This window comes from Alosa sapidissima, chromosome 17 (assembly GCF_018492685.1).
Source record: "Alosa sapidissima isolate fAloSap1 chromosome 17, fAloSap1.pri, whole genome shotgun sequence".
NCBI lineage: Eukaryota > Metazoa > Chordata > Actinopteri > Clupeiformes > Clupeidae > Alosa > Alosa sapidissima.
In genome coordinates, this window is record NC_055973.1 from 34,833,145 (window position 1) to 34,859,639 (window position 26,495).

The window sequence follows — 26,495 nt, forward strand, 5'->3', positions numbered from 1 at the left end:
TGCACTATTAGGCTGAGTTGCTATCACTAGAGCCCAGGTATTTACACTTCAGTCTAATTTATGTCTTCTTGCCATTATTACATTGGCCTTTGTAGGCCTACAATGATGTTTTGTTTGATTACTTGCTGTTTACTTAGTATTTTGTATGTCTTCCAGAGCACATCCTCATGTTGGGCTACACAGCTTTCTAGCCTACATTAGGTCATCACGTTAGAAGCAAAGGTTTGTGATCTAACTTTTATTGTTGTGCTAGTTAGTTTCTAGAAGTCTTTTTCTAGTAGGCTAATACAGGTTCTTATGTGCTCGTCAATGTTTGGGAAAGTCAATTCATGGGTTTCATCAGGTCACTTTCCAGAGGTGTATAAAATCAAGTACCTCGATTATGAATGCAGACTGCATGGTGCTTGATTATTACACCTGTGTAAATGGACCTGATGAAACCCATGAATTGCATAACAGATATAATTGATATTACTGAATGTCTTCTTGTGGGTGTGCTACTTAGTACATCATACACCTTACCACAGTCACTAAAATATTTTTGTTTCCATTGTGCCAGTACAGTTTTGTGTGAGATAGTGAATGTCCTGTTTTTATCCCCAGGCCATCCGAACTCTGAACTCACACTATACTGACTTTGCACACATTCACTCCTCAGCACTCTCAAACATTTCCCAACTCTGAACTCACTATACTGACTTTGCACTCATTCACTCCTCAGCACTCATGACTGTAGAAGTACTACTAATAACTCTATAATATCCTATAACTGCTATAGTTTTTCTATAGTAGTCTTATACTATAAGATTCCTATACTACTTTTTCCTAAGGGTCATACGTGACAGAAAACAACTTGAGTAGGCTAACATCTGCCAATGTAGGCTATCAAAGCCATAGTTTATACTCATTACTGGAGAAGTCTTGCAGCACACGTTCTCTGCTTCTGTAGGCATTCTGTTGTAATTCCAGCGAAATATAGCTAGGAGTAGGTAAGTGTGTTTGCATTTAGATCTATATTGAGCTATAACCAAGTGGTCTTTCAATGATAGTATCATGGAATTCAAACCATAACTATCTATTCTGATAGCATACAATTAGCAGGCTAGGTCAGTGGCTGAACTGCATTTAGGGTGCTTATAACCTGTGTTGTGAAGTAAAATATCTACTAGGAAGATTGCAAAGACTTTTGACTGTGTAAAGAAATATTTTAAAACGTTTCCAACTGTTTATTACTTGAATGCAAGATGAGGATTGCCACAAACGTTTACCTCTTTTAGGAGAAATTTTAAGCTGACATGCAATTGTTACCATTCTATTAAACCAACGTTCACCGACAAACGATCAGGAAGCGGTTCTTCTTCCTACTCGGATACTAGGATCAAACAAATGAAGTTGTATCTCCGAAGACATTTTGTGCAACAGTTTTGACTCGAGTTTTAGCCAGGTTTTAGCACTGTAAAGTTGAATATGGAGCATAGCACAGGCAGAATCGGATGAGGACGCACTGGAGGGAGCGTCACAGTACTGTTAGCCAATCAGAGGCGAGGTCATTAACATGTCATGAATATTCATGAGCAAGAGGCAAATCCTGTCGTTCCTCCCCTCCCACTTTCCCCACCAAACTAGAACAGCATGAAATAGACGCAGGAGAGCATTTTTTTCACCAAAACCGGCTCACAGGGCATTCATTAATACTAGAGACCATGGCAAAATTAATGAAAAAACGATGAGATGAGACCTTTAACATAATGATTGATGGCAGAGTTGCAACGGTTTGGCTTGAATTCCCTGCTACTTGAAAACAAACTAGATGTACCGCAGATCTGTACAAAATATGACCACCGCCCAGTCCAGCACATTTTTTCCACAAAAATAAATCACGCTGAAAGGCCTATATGATTCTAACTGTCTCACTAAATTGCATTATCCACACTCAATTCTCACTGGTATCTGCTAGACAACAAGTATCAAAACATGATTAGTTCATAGATTTCACATGTAAAATTGATTTTATACAACCCCACCCCCCATCTTGCCTGTTCATAATTCTGAGAAATTCTTGAATTGTGTGCATGTGTGCGTGTACACGTTTATGTTTATGTGTGTGTGCGTGCTTGTGTGTTTGTGCATGTGCATGCATGCGTGCATATGTCTACTGTGTGAGTATGTGTCATACGTATGATTACTGTGAATGTATGTGTGTGCGTGTGTATCTGTTTATGCACATGTGTGCACATGGAATGGGTTAACATGACCCCTGGAGGCAAACATACAGAAAAAATTGATCATCCTAGGCCCTACGGTTCTCAAGATATTCACAGAAAACTGTGTCTGCCCTACCCTCCTTTCGGGGGGTCCAGTACAGCGGGGGGGCTACAGATCAAAAACGAAAAACGATGGTTCCATGCTATCCATGTGGGGTTACATGCCCACCAAGTTTCGTGTACCCCGGTCTTTCAGTGTCCCAGGAATCCTTGTTGGTGTATGGTCACTAAATGTACACATAAATTATTTTACTGTAAGGCCCCCCATGAACCCTACGGTTCGAGATATTTACAGAAAACTGTCTCCGGCCACCTACAGGCCAGTTGGTGTATAGTAACATAAATTAATTTATTGTGTGGCCCCCCCATGAACGGAATTCCACGAAACTTGGCGTGCATTCAGAGGGTGTCATAATGATCCTACACTTCCAATTTTGTGCAGTTTTGACTATGTTAGGTCACAGATACCTGCGATTACAACACCTCATTTTTACTTTTTTGTGTTTAACTAGGTGGCGCTATACATGAAATGAGTGGTTATGGAATGGGTTGACATGGCCCCTTGAGATCAACATACAAAAAAAATGGTCCTCCTAAACCTTACGGTTCTCGATATATTCACAGAAAACTGTCTGCCCTACCCTCCTTTCGGGGGGTGCAGTCCAGCAGGGGGGCTACAGATCAAAACGAAAAACGATGGTTCCATGCTATCCATATGGGGTTACATGCCCACCAAGTTTCGTCTACCCCGATCTTTCAGTGTCCGGGGTCCGGGAATCCTTGACGGAAATTTGGACATGCGAAAAATAAAAAATCTGACTAAACCTATATGACCGCCGCTTCGCTGCGCGGCGGTCATAATAAGATGGATATTGCTGTTGGCGAACAGTGTGACACAAGTTAAGCTTTTATGGCAAAAGTTCCCAACTAGCTCCGCTGGTGGGAAACGCATGGGACTCATAGCGCTGTCCTATTGCGTGCAGAGGGAATTTGAAAGACAACCGATTATCCCGCCCCTCGGACTGAGCACTGCGAACGGTGAGTGCCTAGACCCTACATTTTAATGTGGGTCTGGCTCGTCAGGCTAGAATAATAGCAATGTGTTTTAAAAAATTGAATAAGGTTCAAAATCCTTAGAACAGCTGTTAATTCCATAATATTAATGCATTGGGAAAACTGCACATTCAATTTCAAATCAAAACATGACCAAAATTACGGTGGCCTGGAAGTGCAAAAAAAATAACAATGGTAAATGAATTATTTACAAGATTAAAAACAAATGTACAAGTTTTTTAAACAAATGTACAATGTTTTAAGCAAATTTACAATTTTTAAAACAAATTTACAAGTTTTAAACAAATTTACAATGAGTGAACAAATGTAAGTTTTTAAACAAATTACATTACATTACAACGTACATTCTCTGGTATCACCATGTTCTGCCCTTACTGCAGCACCCCCACCAACAGTGGCCATTTCTGCCAGAAATGTGGCAAAAGCCTAACATTTCTGCCCTACGGAGACAATAAGGCGTCAAGTACGTTGGCTGTTGCTCTGTGCTGTCTGACTGAAAGAAAGCTCACGCAGCTTACCAGTCTCACGCTATCAGTCTCACTTCCTGTAGCCACTACTTCCGTCTATTGTACCTACCTAGCCTGACGTAGTCATACTCAATTCTAGTCAGAATTTGAGTCTGATACTGTTCCATTGAGCTGTGATTATGGGGCGTGTTTCAAACGAACCAGGAAAAAAAATGCCTCTGCACTCAGTTGGATAGACCTACAACCAATCAGCGCAACGGAGTGTGTGACGTATGTAAAGCGACGCATAGTTGATGTCAACAGAACTCAACTGCACGCTGGAAGAAGTAGAAGAAGAAGATGAGTGTGAGCGATTTTCGCAGGTGTTGTAAAAATAATGTAAGGATACACGGAGTTCTTCAACACATGAACCTCATTTTTGAGAGAAACAGTAAAGGTGAATGTATATACGATCAAGTTATCCGTTTAGGATTACAACTCCACAACACGGCAAACAAATCGCATCGCATTTGTCGGTCCTGTCAGAACGTTATAACACGGTTGGAACGCGACATGCCCGTGTTTAAAAAATGGACAGACGACGAAGGAGACCAGCCTGAAGAACCTTGTTCATCTGAGGCATTAGAGAAGAGACTCTAACCGGTACAAAAACGCGAAGAAGCATTACAGAGGTAAGCTCACGTTTCACATGAGTTAATAGTGAGTCGTGATTATTGTCCAATGTGATAAACACTGTGCATTCCCACACTCCTCATTTCCGTGAAATCTATCTATGATTAAATCATCTAGGTCATATTTTGACATGACTAGTATTCTGGAAGCCAGCCCGAATTTCAGTGTAGTGTGAGCAAATGTTACCAGGATAAACTTGTACCTGATGTGTAAGTTGGCCTCTGTCACTTTGTCAATATGTAGAAACTTAATTTTGTAACGGACTAGCATGTTATCCAACCCCCACTTCTGTGCTCTGCACCTCTGTGGGGTGGGCAGTGTTTCTCTGACCTGCTCAGCAATTGCATCTGGTGTCACCATATTTAACAGTGTGTATTTTCCAATGTATTGTCAATGCACGTTATACTTATTAGGCTATACTGTAATTCTTCACACTGATGTGTTCACTTATATTTCAGGTTGTCACCCATTTTCCATCCACTTGACCTCCACCTGGAACACCTAAACAATTTTCTCAAATAATTTATGAGAGGATTGGGACCAAACATGTCAGAAATGTCAGCAGCCAGAATCAGTAGGTCCATTGGCATCGTCAAAGAGCTAATGGACAAAACGGACACAGAGCTGGAGCTGACAAGGCCGACTGGCATTCATCATGTGGCCCGAGAACAGGAGGACGTTTTAACACTGGTAAACGTTTTCAGGGAGACACAACTTTCCCAACAAAAATCACCCAGGCAGGCAGTATCATGCATTCCCGAATTTCAAGAGAAACTTATTGGCAAAGCTTAATTACCAGGAGATGTGGATGAAGTCCAAAATAATGGACTGGCAAAATGTGCCTATTTAAATAATTAAGTAAATGTGAAATGTAAATGGTGATGGTAATTTGTAAATATTGTTTTCATAAATGACAATATAAATAATGGTGTTTTCATATAATAGTTTAGTAGTATCCACATTCTTGAAACCATTTTGTGTGTTTTCTTATTGGTTGTATGTTCAAAGTTTAGCGTATATCTTCAAACATCACATATTATGTGTAGATATTAAAAATCTTTATTGACATGTCTTCTTGTTTGTATTTTAAATGCAGAAACGTCACCAACCAGTAGAGAAGTATAAACCATTTTAATTTTATTCAAAAATATTAACAGAGGTAAAAAAAAAAAAGTCATTTGCACAACAACAAGACCCTGAAGCTACAAATTTGAGCCTGAATTTGAAGCTAGTCTGAGATCTTCAACATTGACAAGCCTGATTCCAAGTTACTTGGTGATGATTGTATCTTATCATCCTCATCCTCGTCATCAAAGTAACCAGTGTAATCCATGTCAACCTGAACACGGTCATCCTGAACAACACTGTCATCAAACAAATTAGTTTGACTCTGTTCGATGTCATCAAAAACCTCATGCATAATTCATAGTATCTCTTTTGCATGTTCCAGTTTGTATGTAGGGAGATTATGGATAATGAAGTCCAGGTCAAATATCTGTGTGCACTGTTCTAAAACCGATCAATGAGTTCATCTCCAAAACCAGTGCAGGCTGTGTCGACTGTGTAAAGTGGTATGTTTGTATGGTCCTGAAGTAAACTACTCCTGTAAGTTTGTAACAGTTCCCTGATCAAAAGTGTGCCCTCAGGTGTGACTATTCTGTGTTTGTGGTGTGATGAAACCTCCCCTTGAAAGTGTTCATATTTGGGGATTAGCTCCCCACAACCTTCAGGTTCACAAGAACAAACAGAATGGCAGTGAGTGCAGCACAGATGTCCTAGATCAACAGATGTGGTGTGTTCCTCAAAATGGCAGTAACAAAGCTTTCCGCAGACAACTAGTGACTCCATTATAAAGTACCGTCTTAACTGCTGGGTCAAGCTTTGTACTAACATCCCTCACAATCCAGTGTAGGCACTCCAGTGTATGGCCAGGTACTTTAATCAGACCCAGTCTGATGTTTGTTCTGTTTGGGCTCAGAGCCAAAATGATTGGATTGTCCATCTGAAGCCGTTTCATAACCCTGGCTCTGGATTCCCGATCAGCAGAAGCGGTCAATGCCAGCACAGGTGTACCTGGAATATATAGCAGTACAAAAAGCAACCAATAAGTAACAGTAAAAATAAGCAATTATGAGTGAATTATGAGATCTAAAAAGAATACATCACTTATAAGGGGTACAGTGACTACCAATATGGGTATGGTGCTTGAGTACATAAAGCAACACACAAATGAATGGACAATTTGCATCTGAATGGGCAACCAGTTCCTATGGCCACTTGGCCAGTGCGAATGCAAATGGAAAACCGGTTTTGGGGGAGAGTGGTTAGTGTTTAGAAGTGGACAGGGTCCTGTAATGCAACTGGTTTCAATTAAAGTGGTGAATTACACTAAGTGTAGAAAACATCGAAGACTGAACATGCAGGAAGTCGGTTTTGTACATACTTAGCAGCTTTAACTAAGGATCTAAGGTCCCCCAACTTGGCGAAGCTGTCGCAAAATGGCGTCTGCCCTTTTAAAGCCGGACCACTGAGAGAAATAAAACAGTAACCTACATTAGAATGTTTTAACAGCTAGTTCGCTACAATCACACTAACGTTATGATTGTACCAAGTCTGAGTTAACGAACGTACAACGATACCTACTATGTTTACAACATGGGATTCATATCACGACATTGGGAGTTATTTACTAAAGTCAGACAGTTAGATTCTCTTACCATTTGTAAGTTAGATGAACTTCGTCCATGACGATGCCCATTACGTTGGCTTGAAAAACATAGGAGCCTAGCATGTCCCTCCACTTGTTGTTCAGCAGCCAGGATTCCGGGCTTCAAAAAAGGATCTGGCAACGACCGCTGGCTATATCCACCTCGTTGTGCACGCCGAGTTGCATCGCCGTGATGCCCATTTCAGTTGCTTCGGCAAAAACATCTTTCTTGTCAAAAAATGCCTTGATCCCGTTACTCTGTTCCTCTTTTAAAATCAATTCGCTGTCGATATCTTCTAGAACAGACCTGATAGCAGAATCTACACATCTCAATTCTCCAGCGGCAGCCATCGTTGTTGTAAACGAATTCAACCCAAGCGCTCTTTGGTGACGTGGTTGATTACGTTACTGTTGAACATCTGTCCATCATCGTATAAAGCCCGCCCTGACAATTTGATTGGCCTGCCAGCTTTTGGGCGAGCATACTCGCGCCACTATGGATCAATGCCAGACCGAACTTCCCGACCTCAAACGTTGTGGGCGGGACTAAGTTCGGAATGGCACCCAGGCTAGTACCTACCCTTTCCGTAAAAAACGTACATTTGTTTAAAAACTTGTAAATTTGTTCGCTCATTGTAAATTTGTTTAAAAAAATGTAAATTTGCTTAAAACATTGTACATTTCTATAAAAACTTGTACATTTGCTTTTAAACTTGTACATTTGTTTTTAATCTTGTAAATAATTAATTTACCATTGTTTTTTTTTTTGTTTTTTTGCACTTCCAGGCCACTGTACAAAATGGATCAAGTTTGTGTTATACCTTTACAGAAAGTGAAGAAAAAGGATTGTTAAAAAAAAATGTTTGCAAATGTTGCAGTGTTTGCATTTTTCTTTACAAGCTCAAACATGAAAAATGTCTCAAGATTTTGCTTTACTTTGAATCACTGCACTTAATATCTAGTTGCATTATCATTATTTCTGAGAATTGCTTCACATCTGTGTTGCATGGAGTCGGCCAACTACTGGCACCAGTGAACAGGTATTCCAGCCTAGGACGATTGAACTACATTCCACAATTCCTCTGTATTTCTGGGTTTTGCCTCAGAAACAGCATTTTTTGATGTCACCCCACAATTTGATTGAGGTCTGGGGATCGGGCTGGCCACTCCATAACATCAACCTTATTAGTCTGGAACCAAGACTTTGCCCGCTTACTGGTGTGTTTTGGTCTTGTTGAACACCCATTTGAAAGGCATTTCCTCTTCAGCATAAGACAACATGACCTCTTCAAATATTTTGATGTATTGAAACTGATACATGATCTCTGGTGTATGATAAATAGGTCCAACACCACAGTATGGGAAACATCCCCATAACCCAGGGGTCTCAAACACCCGGCCCGCGGGCCAAATCCGGCACGCGTCCGGCCCAATTCCGGCCTGCGACGTATGTCAAAATAATAAGCAGATGGGCTCCCCCTATTAAGTCAGGTTCTGCTCAAGGTTTCTTCCTGGAATATGGGAGTTTTTCCTTGCCACAGTTGCCATATGGCGTGCTTGTGGGGGGTAAGAGGGTTAAGGCTGCCAGTCTTATGACGTCATTTTCTATATTTTTGATATGTTGCTGAGTAGATCATAAACAGCAAAGAAAAGTGATTGATAATGACTGACTGACTATTATTGTGTTACATGCTTCAAATGTAAAGCACTTTGAGCTGCATTCTGTGTATGAAAGGTTCTATACAAATAAAGCTTATTATTAATAATGTAATCCGGCCCTTGAGACTTTTTAATTGTGACAAACAACGATACTGATTAAAATAGACGATATTTCCAAGTACGGTGACAAATCTCATTTGTACTCTGCTCCACTATGTGCTAGAAACGCGAGAAACACAAAGACGTGCATTTGTAATGACGCGGAAGCGATGCAGGCCATAGTGTTGCATAAATTGAAGCAGAAATTAAGCAGAAATAGGCCTACACCAAATGTTGAAAAACGTTTACGTGTGATAAAGTCTTAGGTAGGCTATGTTATTCACCTATTCTAAATCTGAAGGAGAATATCCTTTTGGAGATTATGATCGATCGTCTATTGAATGGAGGTGCGTCTGCGTGTATACGACGGTGTCCACTAAGCATACCATGCTTATTTCGACCCTCTGCCCAACATAGCTTGGAGGTTGCAGTGGTAATCGTGATGATAGTGTCCGTAATGGACGTGGTACAGACAGCAGGACTAGTAGAAATAGGGCTCTAAACTACAAAGTCACCTGCAATATGATGCGAACTTCTGGGTACTCAGATTACCCGCGATAGGAACGGATTTAACCAGAATACTTTATTGTAGGCCTTGTGGTTTAGAAACCATATACATCTTAGGTGTTGGTATACATCTTAGGTGTTTTCCTGTTAATTTGTTATGTGGGTAATATGAAAAAAGTAAAGTAAACCTGCTCAAATATGTTCATCCAGTATTTATTGAAAGGTGCATAATTTGAGGTGCTTGCCATCCAGTGGCAAATTAGATGGGTAAATTTACCCCCTTCATAAACTTTTTGTTTTACTCAAAGATTTTTACATTTACAGTAGGACTTTATCTCTGACCACTTTCAAGCCATGGCCTTTTGACATTTTGATATAAAAATCCAATGGTGTTGCTTTCTTAACCCTGACACTTATTGCCAGGTTTAAAAAAGTTATGAGAGGAAAATATTTTTATTTGGTGTGAAACACACACATACCTGTTTTTATGCTTTTCATTTGTTTTATAATTTGTATTAATATTTATTTTATCATTATTTTATTTATAAGCTAAGGTTGCTAGCACAGGTGTCTAAAACTAGATAAAAACACTTGCACTTTCTGTTTGCAGTTTTGTGTGGTATTTGAAAAAAAGAACATTGCATTTTCAGAAATAGCCGGCCCTCCAATCAGATGACGTTGGCAGAATTGGCCCCCAGCTCATTTGAGTTTGAGACCCCTGCCATAACCGAACCCGAACCCATAACATGAGTTGTGCACCACCATGCCTTACTGTCTTCACAGTGTACTTGGCTTGAATTCAGTGCATGGGGGACGCAGACAGTTTGTCCAATGACCCACATGCACTGAATTCAAGCCATGTGTGTGTGTGTGTGTGTGTGTGTTACCTGAGGCTGAAGTGTTAGATATGGAAAGGTTCTGAGGGCCCAGGCCACTTGTTCCTCATTCTCCGCCAGAGTGACAGTACAGGTGCTGTACACCAGCACTCCACCCCGCTTCAGCAGACGCACTGCCTAACACACACACACAGAAAGCACTGTTAATGTGAGCGTGTGTGTGTTTGTTTGTGTGTAGTATTGTGAGTGTGTTTGTGTGTAGCATTGTAAGTGTGTGTTTGTGTTTATGTGTGGCATTGTTATTTAATGTGAGTGAGTGTGTGTTTGTGTGTAGCATTGTGTGTGTGTGTGTGTGTGTGTGTGTGTGTGTGTGTGTGTGGCATTGTGAGTGTGTATGTAGTAGGGGTGTGCATCTCTCCCTTTTAAGATGATTCGATACGTATCTAGATCCATAAGCTACGATACGATTCAGAAACAATAAGTTTTAATACAGAATGATTCGGAGTGATTTGATCTGATTCAATACACTTTGAGTCTTGGAAAATACTTTTCCATTTGCATCGGGATTGAGATGATTAGAACTTAGCAGTCAATTTGAATGCAACAGTTTTGAAGAAATTTGTGCAGCGTGCTAATGATGCTAACTGGATTTAATAGCAATTTAGCCAGCCGTCTTGCATGATTGTGAATGGTTGGATTACATGTGCATGAGGAGGGATGCGCCTATTGAGAGGGCGAGAGAGAGTGCACAGGGCAAGGACTCATTGAGAGTCTGTGTAGGTAAGCCTACTTCTATTGCCTACTCTGGTAGACTTGCACATACTAGCCACAATGCAAGATATATTTAGCCTATTTATTTATGGACAACGTAAGGCGGGAGATGTGTGTTGCTTTTAATTATCGAATGTTCTATCGAATGTATTTTTTAATGATATCGATTACATGTCTATTGTGATACATATCGCTATCGCTTACGTGTGTGTGTGTTTGGTGGAATAGCCACAGTGTGTGTGGGGGGGGGGGGGAGGGGGGTCCACACCGTGTTGAAGAGCTTCCTCTGTAGCGGCTGGTAGGATCGGATCTCCTTCAGGCTGCTGCTGACGGCCATGTTGGGTCTCTGGCCGAGGCCACTGCAGGGAGCGTCTAACAACACCCGGTCAAAACTCCCCTCGGGGAACGGGGGGCCGTCTGCAAACGACACCACAAATCACCACTGAAAACCACACTATTATATAGAATAAACACTGCAATACTATAATACTAATAATCATACTGTGTATGGGATAATGGACGACACGGTGGTCTGTTAACAGAAATGAATGCATGGTCGAGGCTGTAAAACGGCCCGACGCGAAGAAATTAAGTGCATTAATTTCTGTTAACAGACCACTGTGGAGTCCATTATCCTGCTTATTCCACTGTTGCCACTTGCGTTGTGTTCATTTCCTGTTACAATTTTAACGTTTTAATAGCTAAAACTGTCGTCATGTTAATAGAACTACTTTCTTCCGACACATATCAACTAGGGGTGGGCGATATACATCATCTGCGATAATATTGTGACTGTTGTTTTAACGATGTGCAAATATACATTAAGGTGAGTCCAAGAAATGTAACTTCTTTCACCACTTGGATTGGTGTGCTCCATCCATGTAGAGAAGAGGATCAGGATGTAGTGATCTTAGCTGACAAAAATGAGTACAGACAGTTTTAGATTTAGAGAACTTGAAGCCATTTTGAATCAACCAAGTACTTATCTTATTGATACATAGCTGGAGTTGTCTTTCAATCGTACTCATGCATTTTCCTCTATAGCAGATACAGAGGTCATCGACATAAAGACTACAAAATAGATGTGGGCTGATTGCTTGTATGATGCTATTGATTTTGACACTGAATAGAGTGACAGAGAGGATGCTGCCTTGAGGGACTCCTAGCTCTTGAAAATGTGGAGTTGAAAAGGTAGTGCCCAGTTGGACCTGAAAATGTCTATTGGACAAAAAGTTTGAGATAAAAATGGGCATACGACCTCTGAATCCCATGCAGTACAGATCCTTCAGGATGCCATATTTCCAAGTTGTATCATAGGCTTTTTCAAGGTCAAAGAAAACTGCTACCACATGTTCTTTTCTGATGAATCCATCGCGTATAAAGGACTCCAGTCGGATGAGGTGGTCCACTGTACTCCTCCCCTTCCTGAAGCCACATTGATATTCAGTCAGATGTCCCGCTGTTTCAAGCATCCAAACTAGTCTATTGTTCACCATCCTTTCCATGGTTTTACATAAACAACTAGTCAAGGCTATTGGACGATAGTTTAAGGGGTCAGTGTTGTCTTTGCCTGGTTTGGGAATTGGAATAATAAATGCTTTCTGCCAAGACGGAGGAACATTTCCTGATTCCCAGAGTGCATTAAATATTTTCAGGAGCTGGACTATTGCATTGGATGGCAGGTTTTTTAAGAACTGATAGTGAATTGCATCAGGGCCCACTGCAGTGTCATTGGAGTTTCTTATAGAACGAAGAAGTTCTTCCATTGAGAAAGGCTGATTGTAAGGTTCTGTATTATCTGACAGGAAATTCAACACCTTACCCTCCTCTTTCCTGCGCAGAGCTTGAAATTCAGATCGACAATTTTCACAGAGGAGTTCTTTTCAAACGTTTCAGCAAGCTTGTTGGTTACCACCTTTTGCTTTCATCTTTTTAATGAAACTCCAAACCTTTTTTTGAGGACACATCGGATGTAAGGCTGGAAACATATTGTCTCCAGCTTTGTGCTTTGGACTCATTGATAGTTCTACGTGCTTGAGCTCGGCAGATTTTCAATTTAATGAGATTTTCTGTTGTTGGATGTTTGTTAAAAATTCTCTCTGCCTTCTTCCGGGAATCAATTGCCTTTTTGCAGTTGTCGTCAAACCATGGGTTGGACTTACGGTGGGGCTTTCCTGAGGTCTTAGGGACAGTTTCTTCCGCAATTGCTATCAATGTCTCAGTGAAGTACTTAACAGGATTTTCAATTTTTTGGGGCAAGTGGCCAAGTTGGGCGTCACAAAGGTGTTGGAAGACATTCCAGTTAGCTTTTTTAAGTTGCCATCTTGAAGGTCTGAGCTGTATATCTGCTTCAGTAGAGGTCATGATCAAGGGGAAATGATCGCTCCCACGAAGGTCATCCAAGGGTTGCCAAGAGAAGTCAAGCAAGACGTGAGGATCGCATATTGATAGGTCAATGGCAGAGTAAGTACCATGTCCAGGATGTAGGTAGGTAAATGATCCATCATTCCACAGACATAATTCATTTTTAGTTATAAAATCTTCCAAAGTTCTGCCTTTAGCATTTGAATGATTGTCACCCCATGTAGGGTTATGCACATTAAAATCCCCTAAAAGGAGGTATGGGGTAGTTCAGGTATTCAGTTAAGTCATCCAGGTCGTGCAAAGTTATAGTGACATCAGGAGGAATATAGACAGAGCACAAAGTAACTACCTTATGAAGTGTAATGCGGATTGCCACCACTTGTAGGTGGGTAGTGATTGCAAGTTGGCTGTGAATTATGTCATTTTGTACCAGGACAGCTGCCCCACCAGAAGGCCGATGGACATTTGGGCCATAGGTAATAAACATTGCATAGTTTTTTAAAGCAACACCAAAGAGTTTTTTGTACCTTAAAATAATGTTTCCAAAATTGTTTCCGTGTTTCATCAACTCGTAACAGGGTGAACGGCACTTCTGCATTCGCTTCGCGGCCCTCGATCGGCTATAATCGCATGTAAGTTTGCCAGATCGGGTAGCGGGCTTGTAGTTCGATGGAATGAGACATAAGAAACTACACATTTGACTTGCATGATGTCGCAATACATAATACTTTCATAAAATCTTGCAACATATTCTACCTTGTCTATGGACATCGTTATTTGCAAAGCCGTTGCTGGATAAACAAATAGCGTGCGTGCAACAGAGGAAAAGTTCTTTGGTGTTACTTTAAGGATACATTATTATTTGGTGATAGGTGAGTCTCTTGAAGACAAGAGGATTAAAAAGTGCAGATAATCGCTGCAGTTCAGAGAAGTTTGTTTTAAAACCATGACCGTTCCATTGTATAATATGGCTAGCTATTGTCATATGGGTAAAACAGGAACAGGGCCCTTGCTCCTACTCTTGGGGGAGGAGCTTCGACTGCGAGGGGTTGGAGGTTCCTTCATTTCCACATCCTTACAGTTTTCCTTTTTATGTTCTTGACTTGGTTTAGACTGGGAAGAAGTACTTGTTGATTTCTTTTTCTCTTTTGGTAGTTGTGGGGGTTCAGGCATGAGTGACGATTGACTGGCAGTAGTCTGGGAATTCCTATTTTTAAAGTCGGTTTGACAATCAGTAGACTTCGTAGGGGGTTTCACAATAGAAGCAAAAGATTGCTGGAACTTTGACAAGGAAAATCCTTCCACCTGTTTCCTCGCCTGTGGATAGGTAATTTTCTTAGTGACCCTAATCCTTTGAAGTCCTTAGATGAGGCTGGATGGTTCCCTTGGTACAGCAGACACTTTTATTTTTGCAACTAGCAGAGACATGGCCAAATTTGTGGCAATTGCAGCATCTCGACGGATTGGGAATGTATTTATCAACCTGCACACTTAAATATCCAATTAGGATTCTTTCAGGGGGATCATGCAGATTGAAGGTCAGGATGTATGTACCAGTCTTAATGATTGTCATCTCTTTTTAAGGTAATTCTCCTCACATGAGTTACTCCTTGTTCGTTCCGTTCAGTAACTATGTCAGCTTCTTCCATTTCATTCAGGTCTCTAGTGCGGATTACTCCTTTGCAGCTATTGAGATGGGGGTGAGGAAAGGTCCGCATAGGTATTCCTGCTAAACTATTACAACGTAATAAATTGTCTGCATGGGACTTTCTTGCACATTCAACTAAAATCTGACCAGAATGCAATTTCTTAACGTCTTTAACCGTCCCTGCTATTCCTGCAATTCCTTTCTGAATCACAAAAGGGGACAACTTAGCAAGAGGCGTGTCTGGTGATTCAGATTCAAGAATTATGAATTTGGGCCAGTTATTCATTTTAGGGGGGTATATAAACGCCATGTCAGAGCCGTTGTCTGAATCGTAATCCATGACTCTTTTTTTGTTGGGTTGATTTGTAGCCATATTTTGTGGATAAAAATTCACCATCTCTGCTCCTCACCCACCTCGGAGCCCAACAAGGGGATGCACAGAGCTGCGGTTCTCCTTCAGATATGCACCAAGGTTACAGGGATGGTATACTCGAGCAATGAAAACAAAGAGTTCATATCGATTGACCCTATGCCAAAGTCTTTAAGGAAAAAATAAAAAGCATGGTCCCTCAAAATATTCCACAGAACTTTGACAAGCCGGTTGATTGGAGCGGGTCCCTCCAACCTCCCGTCTAAGTGAAGTAAGAGCCAAAGTACTGTGTTGGACCTGTGGGGGCCGCAGCGAGCCACATTCCTCAAGCACCAGGCGATCGTCCTCCACTGACACGGGTAGCAACTTATGGCAAACAAGTCGCCCAATTTGTCGCCTCTTACGGCAAGGGGGTGCTAGGGACCTAATCTACCCCGGGTCCCCACAGGGGGGGTTTGAAAAGAACTTCAGCTTCAGACTTTCTCTTGGGAAAACTGTTAGGCCTAGTCATCTTCTCTAATGTAGCTGGCTAGACCATGTCATTGCCACACACACAAGTGGGGGCAAAATTGGAAATGTGTCAGAGTGATGCATTGGTTGATTTGGTTAAAAAGTCACAGGTTAGGTTATTGGTTATTATTGTATTGATGCTATTCATAAATAATGAGCTATAAAGTAACTCAGACTTTTACAATTTTTTTTTAAAGGATATCGACTAATTATCGTTATCGTCAAAATCACAAAGAATAGAGATATTATTTTTTGTCCATATCGCCCACCCCTAATATCAACTAATTTCTCAACTTGCAGGACAAACTGCAGTTACTAGTTCTAAATGGATGGTTGCTACGGCCAAAGGCCAGTCTTTAGCTCTATCTCTCCCTTTGTCAAGCGGGCGTATCCCAAGATTCTGATGAACTTTAGCATTGAAACATCGCCATTTTACTTAGCCTGCTGTCATCCATCTAGCTAAAAGCCACCTCCGTCATATGCTACACAATGTGGCCCACGTGCTCTTTAGTAAAGTAGTGCCCAGGTAGTGCCCACAGCCCAGTCCTACTCACTAGCTCCATCCCACATGCTCTTCTGGCTGGGGCTGGTCCCCGTGGCAACGGCCTGGATGCTGTTGCAGCAGAAGGCCTGGATGCAGTCCAGTTGCTGATTGGCTGCATTTTCACGGAGCTTCTCCACTTTGGACCGGATCTTGTCTAGCGCCACTACCACTCCCTGCGAGGGACAAACAGAGTAACTCAACTCAGATAGGACACCCGAAGGAACAATATAAACTATCTGGCGCACACAAACACACACACAGACCCCTAAACAGATATCCTCCACACACACACACAGGTTTGTCTCACCTGGTTCCTCATCAGGGTGGCGATGTGTGTGGTTTTCCCTCCAGGTGCAGCACACATGTCCAACACACACTCTCCCGACCGCGGGCCCAACACATGACTCACCAACACAGAGGGCAAGTTCTACACACACACACACACACACACACACAATAATATATTTATATAATAAATACCAACACAGGGGGCAAGTTCTACACACACACACACAATAATATATATATATATATATATTTATATTATAAATACCAACACAGGGGGCAAGTTCTACACACATACAATAATAGAAATACCAACACAGAGGGCAAGTTCTACACACACACACACACACACACCAACAATACCAACACAGCAACACAGGGGGCATGTTCTACACACACACACACGAATATATATATATATATATACACACCCCAACACACGAATATATATATATATATATATATATATATATATATATATATATATATATATATATATATATATATATATATATATATATATATACACACACCAACACAAGTTCTACACACACACACGATAATAAAATGAATTATCCAGTTTTATATATACTGTATACATATATTATAAGTACAATTCTACACACACCCAATGTATTATAATAACAGTTCTACACACACCCAATGATAATATAAAAGAAACAAAGACGTCATTCTATAATTCGGGCTATTTTTTAAGTAGGGGTGTAAGAAAATATTGATAAAATGAGATATCGCAATATTTCATTCGGCAATGCTGTATCGATATTCAAAAAAATAATATTGATGTTTCTTTAAATTATTATTATTTTTTTAAAGATTTTTTTAAATTAATAGTTTACATGAAAGCACTTTATTTTGATATTGATATAGGCAGAACTGTACTGTTCCATTCTATATACTGATTTTATAGCAGTTAATGGGTTAATCCCCCCAAAATAGATTGTTAGATTTAGTAACTTTATGTTTAGTCAAGTTGAATGTATGAATCAGTAGTTGGAGACAGTCAATAATATGGGGGAAGTTATTTATAAATAAATAACAATGAACCCAACACCTGACTCAACAACAAAAAGGGTAAGTTCTACAAACACCCAGAAATATACACATATGACAATACAAACAAACACAATATACAGACCTGCAGAAACACTAGATGTGGCAGAACTCTGTCAAAACATGGAGTGATGTACAAACGATCGGTCATCCTCACAGCCACTCCCCTACGACACACACACACAGACACACACACGATGGAGTCATAACATGGGCAGTATATCCATGTAGATCTATGATGATCATTTATAATATTAAAGATCATGTAAACCAAACATCAATGCACCATATATAAAGGGTTTTATTACAAACCCAGACAAATCTGAATGTATAACCTACCCAGACTCAAAACCCTAAAGAACTTGAGGTTCATTACAGAGAAATATCCTAACCATTTGTTCTATCTTAACTTAAGTTTCACAGATAAGAAAAATCCTTTCTTCCTATTACAGGTGCAATTCCTAAACTCATGGTTGTGTCATATTTGATCTATTTGGGGTGTCACGATTGTCAAAATCCTCGATTGTCCCTTTAATTTTCGATTTTAAAGTCACGATTCGATTTTCAATCTCTTTTTAATATTGCTATTAAAGCAACACCAAATAGTTTTTTTACCTTAAAATAATGTCATGCAAAATATTCTACCTTGTCTTTGGACATTGTTATTTGCAAAGCCGGTGCTGGATAAACAAATAGCGTGCATGCGACAGAGGGAAAGTTCTTTGGTGTTGCTTTAAGGCATTCCTTCTGTTGTTTACTTTTTTGGCCTTTTCCTATTCTGTTTTGGGGGCTTTTGTTTCGAATCCGCTTTTCATTTTGGAACTGTTCCAACCGCACATTAAACAAAGACGTGAACATAGTGAAATGAAACAACACAGAATGATAATTTGATTGTTTTAGCACACTCCGAAGGGACCCAAGGTTAGTGTTCATGGAATATGCACTTGTCAAAGTAATTTTGGACTGTAACTAGATCATCTTTTCACTTGCTAAGTTGAACGACAAAATACTTGATTTCAAGAGGTACTTCAATTTCAGTCGGTTGATTATTTTTTTTAACTGGCTACAGCCTAATGTTAGAGGAGTGTTGACGCCGCAGTTTAACACGTGTGTGTGTGTGTATGTTTTTGCATCTTAGCATACATGCTGGACGTGACATTGGGGGTGTGACTACATCGTACATGAAGTTTGAGATTGAGATGTAATTTCAATCGATTTAGACTTAAAATCGAAATTGTGACACCCCTATTATCTATAAAGTCGTTCAAAAAGAGAAGTGAGTCAACAGTTTATCGTGAAGAGTGGACAGAGCGGCCTTTCAAAGAAAGCAGGGGAAGAAGAAAAGAGAATCATGAAGCCAAATAACAGGCCCTGATAAATGCTCTGCAAATAGGCTAAAATAAATCAATGTATGTACCCTATTTAGGCGCGTTGACATTTTTGCGTGCATACTTTTCACTATGACACATTTTCTTAGCAGGCTACTGGCAAGAATTTAAACCTACTTCCACCCCTGCTTTTACATATAAAATAGAAACCATCTGTGAATAACCAAGAATGTTTCAATGCAACAGAAAAAGCACAAAGGCAAATAATGGCAAAGAACAAGCTGGAATCTATAAGTGGTTAGAGATTATTATTCTTCCTATATGTACAAATGAATAGAATATAAGCTGGGTTAGTACATATTTATGGGCTATAAAAAAGCTTTGTTACCAGGTGTCACACAAGAAACATGTTATAATCGTAAAAGCAATGAGCTCTCCCAAGACCTTGGCAACCTTATTGTAGCATATGTATTTCTTCAGAATCATCCAGTAAGCAGTATTGGGAGCCATTATCTGCAAGTGGAAGGAGCATCACTGCATCATCAACACACAGGATCTCCTCGCAAGATTTCTGACCAGGAAGTCAGAAGGATACTCGGAGAAAGCTCCAGAACGACTTGGAGGCAGCAGGTACAATTGTTACAGAGAAAATCATAGGTAATGCACTCCACCGCCTTGACCTCTATGCACACTCACCCTGCATGACTATTACTGAAGAAAAACATGTCGAAGCTCGTTGGAAGAACATTTGGACAAGCCTATGAAATACTGAGAGCATGTATTCTGGTTCTTGGTATTTTATGCCCCCAACGTTGTCTTCAAGGCAGTGCTGACTGGAAGGCACTATGATTAGGCATGGGTTAGGATTAGGTGCCTTTAAGTCAGCAGTGGCAGCGCTGCCTGGAAGACGGCGTTGGGGGCATAAAACACTATCAAGCTACTTTTTTCCTGTGTCATTCCACTTTATTACACATAACTCTACCTACGGACTTAGTTAGTTAGTGTTCAATTTACTTTTGGACTGTTTGATTATATTGCTAAATGTTGGGAAAAATGTTGGGACTGATGGTTCACTATTACATTTCATTTAGTTGTAAGAGTGTCAGGATTTCCACTGACTTTTTATTGCGAGACAAGGCAGCCGCTTTCATTCACGTGTGCTGTGCTCTAATGGAAACCTTATTGCTTAGCCAAGTAGCCTAAATTTAGTTATTTTTTAATTGGGGGCCAAGCAGCGAAGGCTCCCATTGTGCTTCTACGTTTTCCTATTATTATTGGGGGCCAAGCAGCGAAGGCCCCCATTGTGCTTCTACGTTTTCCTATTATTATTATTATTCCGTCTGGAAGTCTATGGCAGCCCATAGAACCGTCTGGTAAAAAGTTGGGAAATTTGGTACACAAATTAAGCACAGTCCCATGATTAATTTCACCAAGTTTCAAGTTGGCACCTCGAGCACTCTAGCGCCACCAATAGGCCAAAGTTGGAAGTGTGTTCATGCAAGTAACTTTTGACCCGTTGGCTCGATTGTCATATATGAGGTATCATTGGAATCCTTGGACCAAGCAGACGTCAACGCACCCTATGACATCATTTTCCGCCATGATGGATTTTCCACCATATTGGATTTAACCCTTTCGTGCCCGTGCCGAACATTCCATTTTTGGTGCTGGATGACCTCCTTACACAAAAAACCTTATTTCTTGAGTATAATACATACCATCAATGGGATATACATACCATTGTAATCAGAAGGGTCAGTTCTATCAAATGATGTAAAATACATATGGTAATGTTGATATAGTAATGAACAGTCTTTGAAAATCCTCTCCAAATGTATACCGAAATTCGTTAAAATTGAATTTCATTCGCATAAAAATGAGTTTTCATCATATTTCTATACAAGATAGAGAAAAATATAGAGTGTATGACATGTTCAGCAAGTTGTGGGCTATTTAACAAAAAAGACTGAATTGGAATATCATTAACCTTTCAAAAGTTATGATAAATTAAGTGATAAGTGTAAAAAAATGCAGGAAACGGGATTTAGAATGTTGACAGAATTCACATTCTCTTTCTCACCAAAAACATAAAAGTATGCATAAAAACTAATAATGAAGTCAGACACAATGGTTTAGATTTATTTGGTCCATAAGAATAAACCATTTATTTGTATATAAGCAAATGCTACAGTCAACAATAATGATATATAAAAGAAAAACATGTACCTTACCAGTAATACAGGAAGTAAGTATACTGTATATTTATTGAAGATCAATTCTGAAGAGACATAGAATACATTTGATTCAACAGATACAACTTCCTTATATAAATTAGTGTAATATGAAAATGATATACATCTATAAAATGTATTATTTATGAAAAGCTAGAAATACAATCAACTTCAACATCACTCAAAAATCAATGTGTCTAAACATTTGAAAGTGGATTACATAGAACAAGCCTGTTGAGAATAAACACATACACACATATAAACACAAACTCACACACACACACACACACACACACACACAGAGGAGGATAGGGAAAGGTGGGGTGGGGAACCTGAAGGTTAAACACAGGACCTATGACTCATAACGAAACACATCCCCTTCTGTAGAGTGCCAAATCTGACAGCAATTTTGTTTACCAAAAAAGCAGTCACCTACCGCTAAACTCCAGGCCATACAAGCTACTTTAGTGTTATTATGTATTGTTTTTATAACAAAGCCAACCATTTTTCTTTGGCTCCTGCTGTACAGGAATATGTACTTGATGAAAAGATGACAGAGTAGTAGTTGGAGCAGCTGAAGGCGAGGCTGAAATTTTGACGGAAATGCCTGCCAGCTGTTGTGATAGATTTTCGCCAAAATCTTTCTGGCTGTAGCTACCAAACCTAGGTTCAACACCAGATTCTGCATTGCCAAACTTGAAATAATAAGAAACTACTGAAACAGCAATGTCAATGGAGAAAAAGTGTACACAATATGTATTTCTCATTTGGTCAACGCTCCCTGATCCCTTCAGACTTGGTTCCCCAGTAGCAATGGATATTAGGGAGGGAAGTGAAGTCCCATGTCAATGATCAATCCCAGAAAACTGTGAAACTCTTCTGGGGTCTCTTCGTCCCATGCCCCTGCACTGTGTGTTTGCATACAACGGCCTACTAAGCACAACCTCCCACCCGTTCCGGTTGGTAAAACCACATATGCCTGGGACAACAACATAAAAATCAACATAACAAGTCTATTTCACAGTGTTTTAGTGGCAGTCTACACCACCCTACGCACGCCACCTAAATCTATACCTTCTTCCTCCATCCTCACATGGTCTTCAACATTGTGAGCGCAACAGCAGTCAGCCACCTCTTCAGGCCTGCAAGGAGGTCTGTGTAGGTCTTGTCATCCTCCATCTGAAACAACAGTAAAATCATACAAATGTAATACATTTATTAATTAAAAAAATAAAATCACAAAACTACAGATGTGTGCGTGTGTGCACATACACACACAAGAAGAGGTAGCCTAAACTATTGAAGCATTTTGAGTAACTCAAAAATATTTAGAAGTATGAAAAGTCATTTTATTACACATGGGTTTAGCTACCCTAAATCTGATTGCCTGGCTGGCATTAAGATAAAGACAGATTACATTTCACCTAGTAACTAACTGCTTAAATGCAATAATGACATTTCTGACATAATATGTGATTTCACATCATGTTTTCTATAAAACTACATATTGAGAAGAGTAGAATATCAAGTCATGCCATCTTAGAAAATGTTGAGACAAGCACGTCTGATGTTTGTCATTTAGAAGCAAGGTAAAACAGTTCACTACAAACTGCCTAGCGAGGTAACAACCCGATGAGAGGCAATACGTTAATTAGCACTACATTTCTGACAGAATCCGTGATTTCACATCTTGTTTTCTATAACTACATATTGAGAGGAGTAAAAATATCGCTCAACTTATTTCATGTAAGAGAATGCAACTTAGAAACGCGGCGCCCATTGATTTATTCAGCTTTGGTATGCTATACTGACTTGCCAATATAATGCTTACCTAACAAGCAAATTGGTACTAGAAAACAAACTTACTTACAGGTTATATACGAACAGGTTTTTAAATGAAATTGTCAAATGAAAATAACTGATATAAAAAGCAAACGAGAATACTGCAAGCAGTTCAGAGTAATGCAGCTAGCTAAAGTTACATGACGATGCACTTAGCCCCCGCTATGCCATAATGTTGACGCTGATGAGAAAGCATATTACTGTCAAATAACATGATTTTATGACTACAAATTAAGATTAACCATAACTAGAAACGATGTAAAATATATATTACCTCAGTTTATCCAGCTGTGTGGTTTCCAGTCGAGGTAAACTCCAACGAAGTGCAGGTGGCTTCTGGCGGTCCATGTTAAAATGTACGACTGAAGTGAAAAGTTTTTTTCACGACTCATCTTCAAGTATCCAAAACATTTCGCGCCATAAACCCCTTAACCAATCATATCAAATTGAAGCTTATGTTGTCAGCATTACGGGGAAGATTTCAGAAATAAAATCAGTCATTGGACAGCTGAGATATTAGATGATTGGACCGAAATTAGAATGGTCGGGCTTGTAAGGGTTAATCAAAAACACCTAAAAGTTTTCACAGGTCACAAAGTTTGTCCGATTGACACCAAACTTGACACACATAATCTTTAGTCCAAGCCTCAAAAAAGTTATCCCTTTTTGTCTTCAAATCTAAAACCGTTCGCCCGTAACAGCCAATCATAATTGGCGGCGAAGCCACCAAACAGGAAGTGAAGTGATATCGCAGCAAAACTTTCACGTATCGAAACCACTCGGTACATGGGGTCAGGACCAAATAAGGAGGAGGCTCAATAAATATAATGACTTTTGACCTATAGGTGGCGCTATAATTAGCAAATTTACCTTTTGGCCTGTAACGGGTGTTGTGTTTGGAATTAAAACTTACTAATGGTGATTGTTAATACTGTGGGAGGACGTAAGTCCGACAGATGTGAATTTGTGACGTCAACGTAATTGATCCGGCCGCCATATTGGATTTAATCAAAAACACCTAAAAGTTTTCACAGGTCACAAAGTTTGTCCGATTGACACCAAACTTGACACACATAATCTTCAGTCCAAGCCTCAAAAAAGTTATCCCTTTTTGTCTTCAAACCTAAAACCATTCAGGCTCCGTGTAGGCTCATATCTCAGCAATGCTTTCACATATGGAAACCAAACTTGGTATATGGACTTGGCAACCAATCCTGAGGACACACAATACATCTGGTGACTTTTGACCACTAGGGGGGCGCCAGAGATACAGGAAATTAGCTCATATCTCAGTAACGCCTTTACGTATTAAAACCAAACTTGGTATGGACTCGGGACCCGATCCTGAGGACGCACAATACATTTGGTGTACTTTGACCACTAGGGGTGCTATAATTAGGAAGACTTTCTCATATTGACACCAAACTTGGTACGTTGATTCATGAACACATCCTAAGGACCCACAATACATTTGGTGACGTTTGACCACAAGGGGCGGTATGATTAGCACTTTGGGACTACATCCTGAGGATGCACAATTAATTTGGTGTGCTTTGACCACTAGGGGCGCTATATTTATTAACACTTTCACCGATTGAAACTAAACTTAGTATGTGGAGTCATGACCCCATATTAAGACTGCACAAATATTTTGGTGACCTTTGACCACTAGGGGTGCTATAATTATCAACACTTTCACCAATTTAAACCAAACTTGGTATGTGGTCTTAGGAGTACATCTTGAGGACACACAATAAATTCGGTGACCTTTGAATCCAGTCCAATCCAATCAAGTCCAACTTCTGCTCAACTGCTTGGCCCCCTCATTGCAGCTTGCAGCTATATTTATGCATGATTTACTTTTTATTAAATTCATAGGCTGGAATGCGCCGCGGCAACAATTGTGTTAAATGTAGTACTACTTCAGCCATATTAAGAAGAGCTCTTTTATTTCATTGAGTTAAATCGAAACAATTTCTGTGCTCGTGGACTGAAAGCCCTACTGGTAGGCAATTATTACCCCGGTTTGTATTTGGGGGTCAGCCTTTATTTATCTGAATCGACCATACTCCCGGCTATTATCCGAGGTCAGGCTATAAATAGAATCCCGGCCATAATTTGAGGATATATGGTATATCTTCCTTTAAAATACATTGATATACCTTTAAAAAATCAATATTCCACCCTAGTCTGAGCAAATTGGTTGAAGGTGGAAGTAAATATAGTGAAGGCATTTCTGGTATCATTTTAATTGTCTTTTATGTAGATTAAGAATTTCAACTCCAGTTCTTCACAGAAAAAAAATACAGAGCTTTCAATTAACACCGTAAATTATGTGTTAACACATTTTGATATCTTCCAACATCTCCAAAGCCGGTTAGAGGACCTTGGCATACTTATTCACTGTAAGGGCCTGATGAACTGATATGGTACTCAATGTATGTGGGGTCAAAGGTCAAGGTCATGTGGGCACTCTAAAAATACAGTACCTCCCAAAAAGGTTTAAGGATCAAACTTCAAACAGTTCATCACTATAAAGGTTACATGAACTAATTAAAAGCTATAACATGAATTGAGACATGCCACATTCCTTATTATTTTTTCGCACCATAAACTGTAGTCCGTAGTCCTGTATTGTATATAAACTATGTGTACAGCAATAATATATTTTCTTAAAGCCTGCACCTTTTGGATGTGAATCAACATGAGTTGAAATATGTCTCACCTTCATCCATACCATACTCAATACAAAGTCCTATACTGTATCTGTGAGTCAAATATACAGCTGATATATGTTGGCCTGTAACATTAAGGAAAAACAAATTAAACAGCCTAAATTACATCTTTTCTGAAAACTTAGACCCTCTAGACGTGACTTAACATGAGTTGAATCATGTCCCACCTTCCTCTATACCATGCACAATACATATTCCTGTATTGTATATGGGTGAACAATGGCTGATACATTTTGGCCTTGACCATTAAAAGAGATCAAATTCAACCACCTAGACTGGATATTTTCAAAAAAGCCTATACCTTCTAGATGTGAAATAACATGAATTGTGACAATCAAGCAAGTCAAGTCAAGTTGAGTCAAGCAAGTCACAAGTCAAGTCATACAAATTCATGATGATTTACTCACATTTTCATTTTCAAATAGGCTACAGTAGACTAGTTATGAACTGCTGGACTTTTATTTGCAACAAAAAATATGTTTTTTTCTACTCATTACTCAAAAGGCAT

At 39.8% G+C, this 26,495-nt stretch overlaps 1 protein-coding gene and 2 long non-coding RNA genes across 7 annotated transcripts in view; 1 reads left to right on the forward strand and 2 right to left on the reverse strand.

Moving 5' to 3' along the window:
* Positions 1-26,495, reverse strand: part of nsun6 (NOP2/Sun RNA methyltransferase 6) — a 61,728-nt gene that overhangs the window by 16,386 nt on the left and 18,847 nt on the right. For all 5 annotated transcript variants that reach the window (XM_042067309.1, XM_042067308.1, XM_042067307.1 and 2 more), the window contains 5 exons: positions 17,937-18,018; positions 16,800-16,919; positions 16,503-16,665; positions 11,325-11,473; positions 10,337-10,462 (listed from right to left, as the gene is read on the reverse strand). In XM_042067309.1, the coding sequence (XP_041923243.1) occupies positions 10,337-10,462; positions 11,325-11,473; positions 16,503-16,665; positions 16,800-16,919; positions 17,937-18,018 (640 nt within the window). The remainder of the gene's footprint in view (positions 1-10,336; positions 10,463-11,324; positions 11,474-16,502; positions 16,666-16,799; positions 16,920-17,936; positions 18,019-26,495) is intronic.
* On the forward strand, positions 4,439-5,280 carry LOC121688019. The gene is made up of 2 exons (XR_006024482.1): positions 4,439-4,476; positions 4,936-5,280. It is a non-coding gene; the product is annotated as an uncharacterized LOC121688019 (long non-coding RNA).
* LOC121688018 lies at positions 6,367-7,795 on the reverse strand. Its single transcript, XR_006024481.1, has 2 exons — positions 7,195-7,795; positions 6,367-6,550 (listed from the first exon to the last, which is right to left on the reverse strand). It is a non-coding gene; the product is annotated as an uncharacterized LOC121688018 (long non-coding RNA).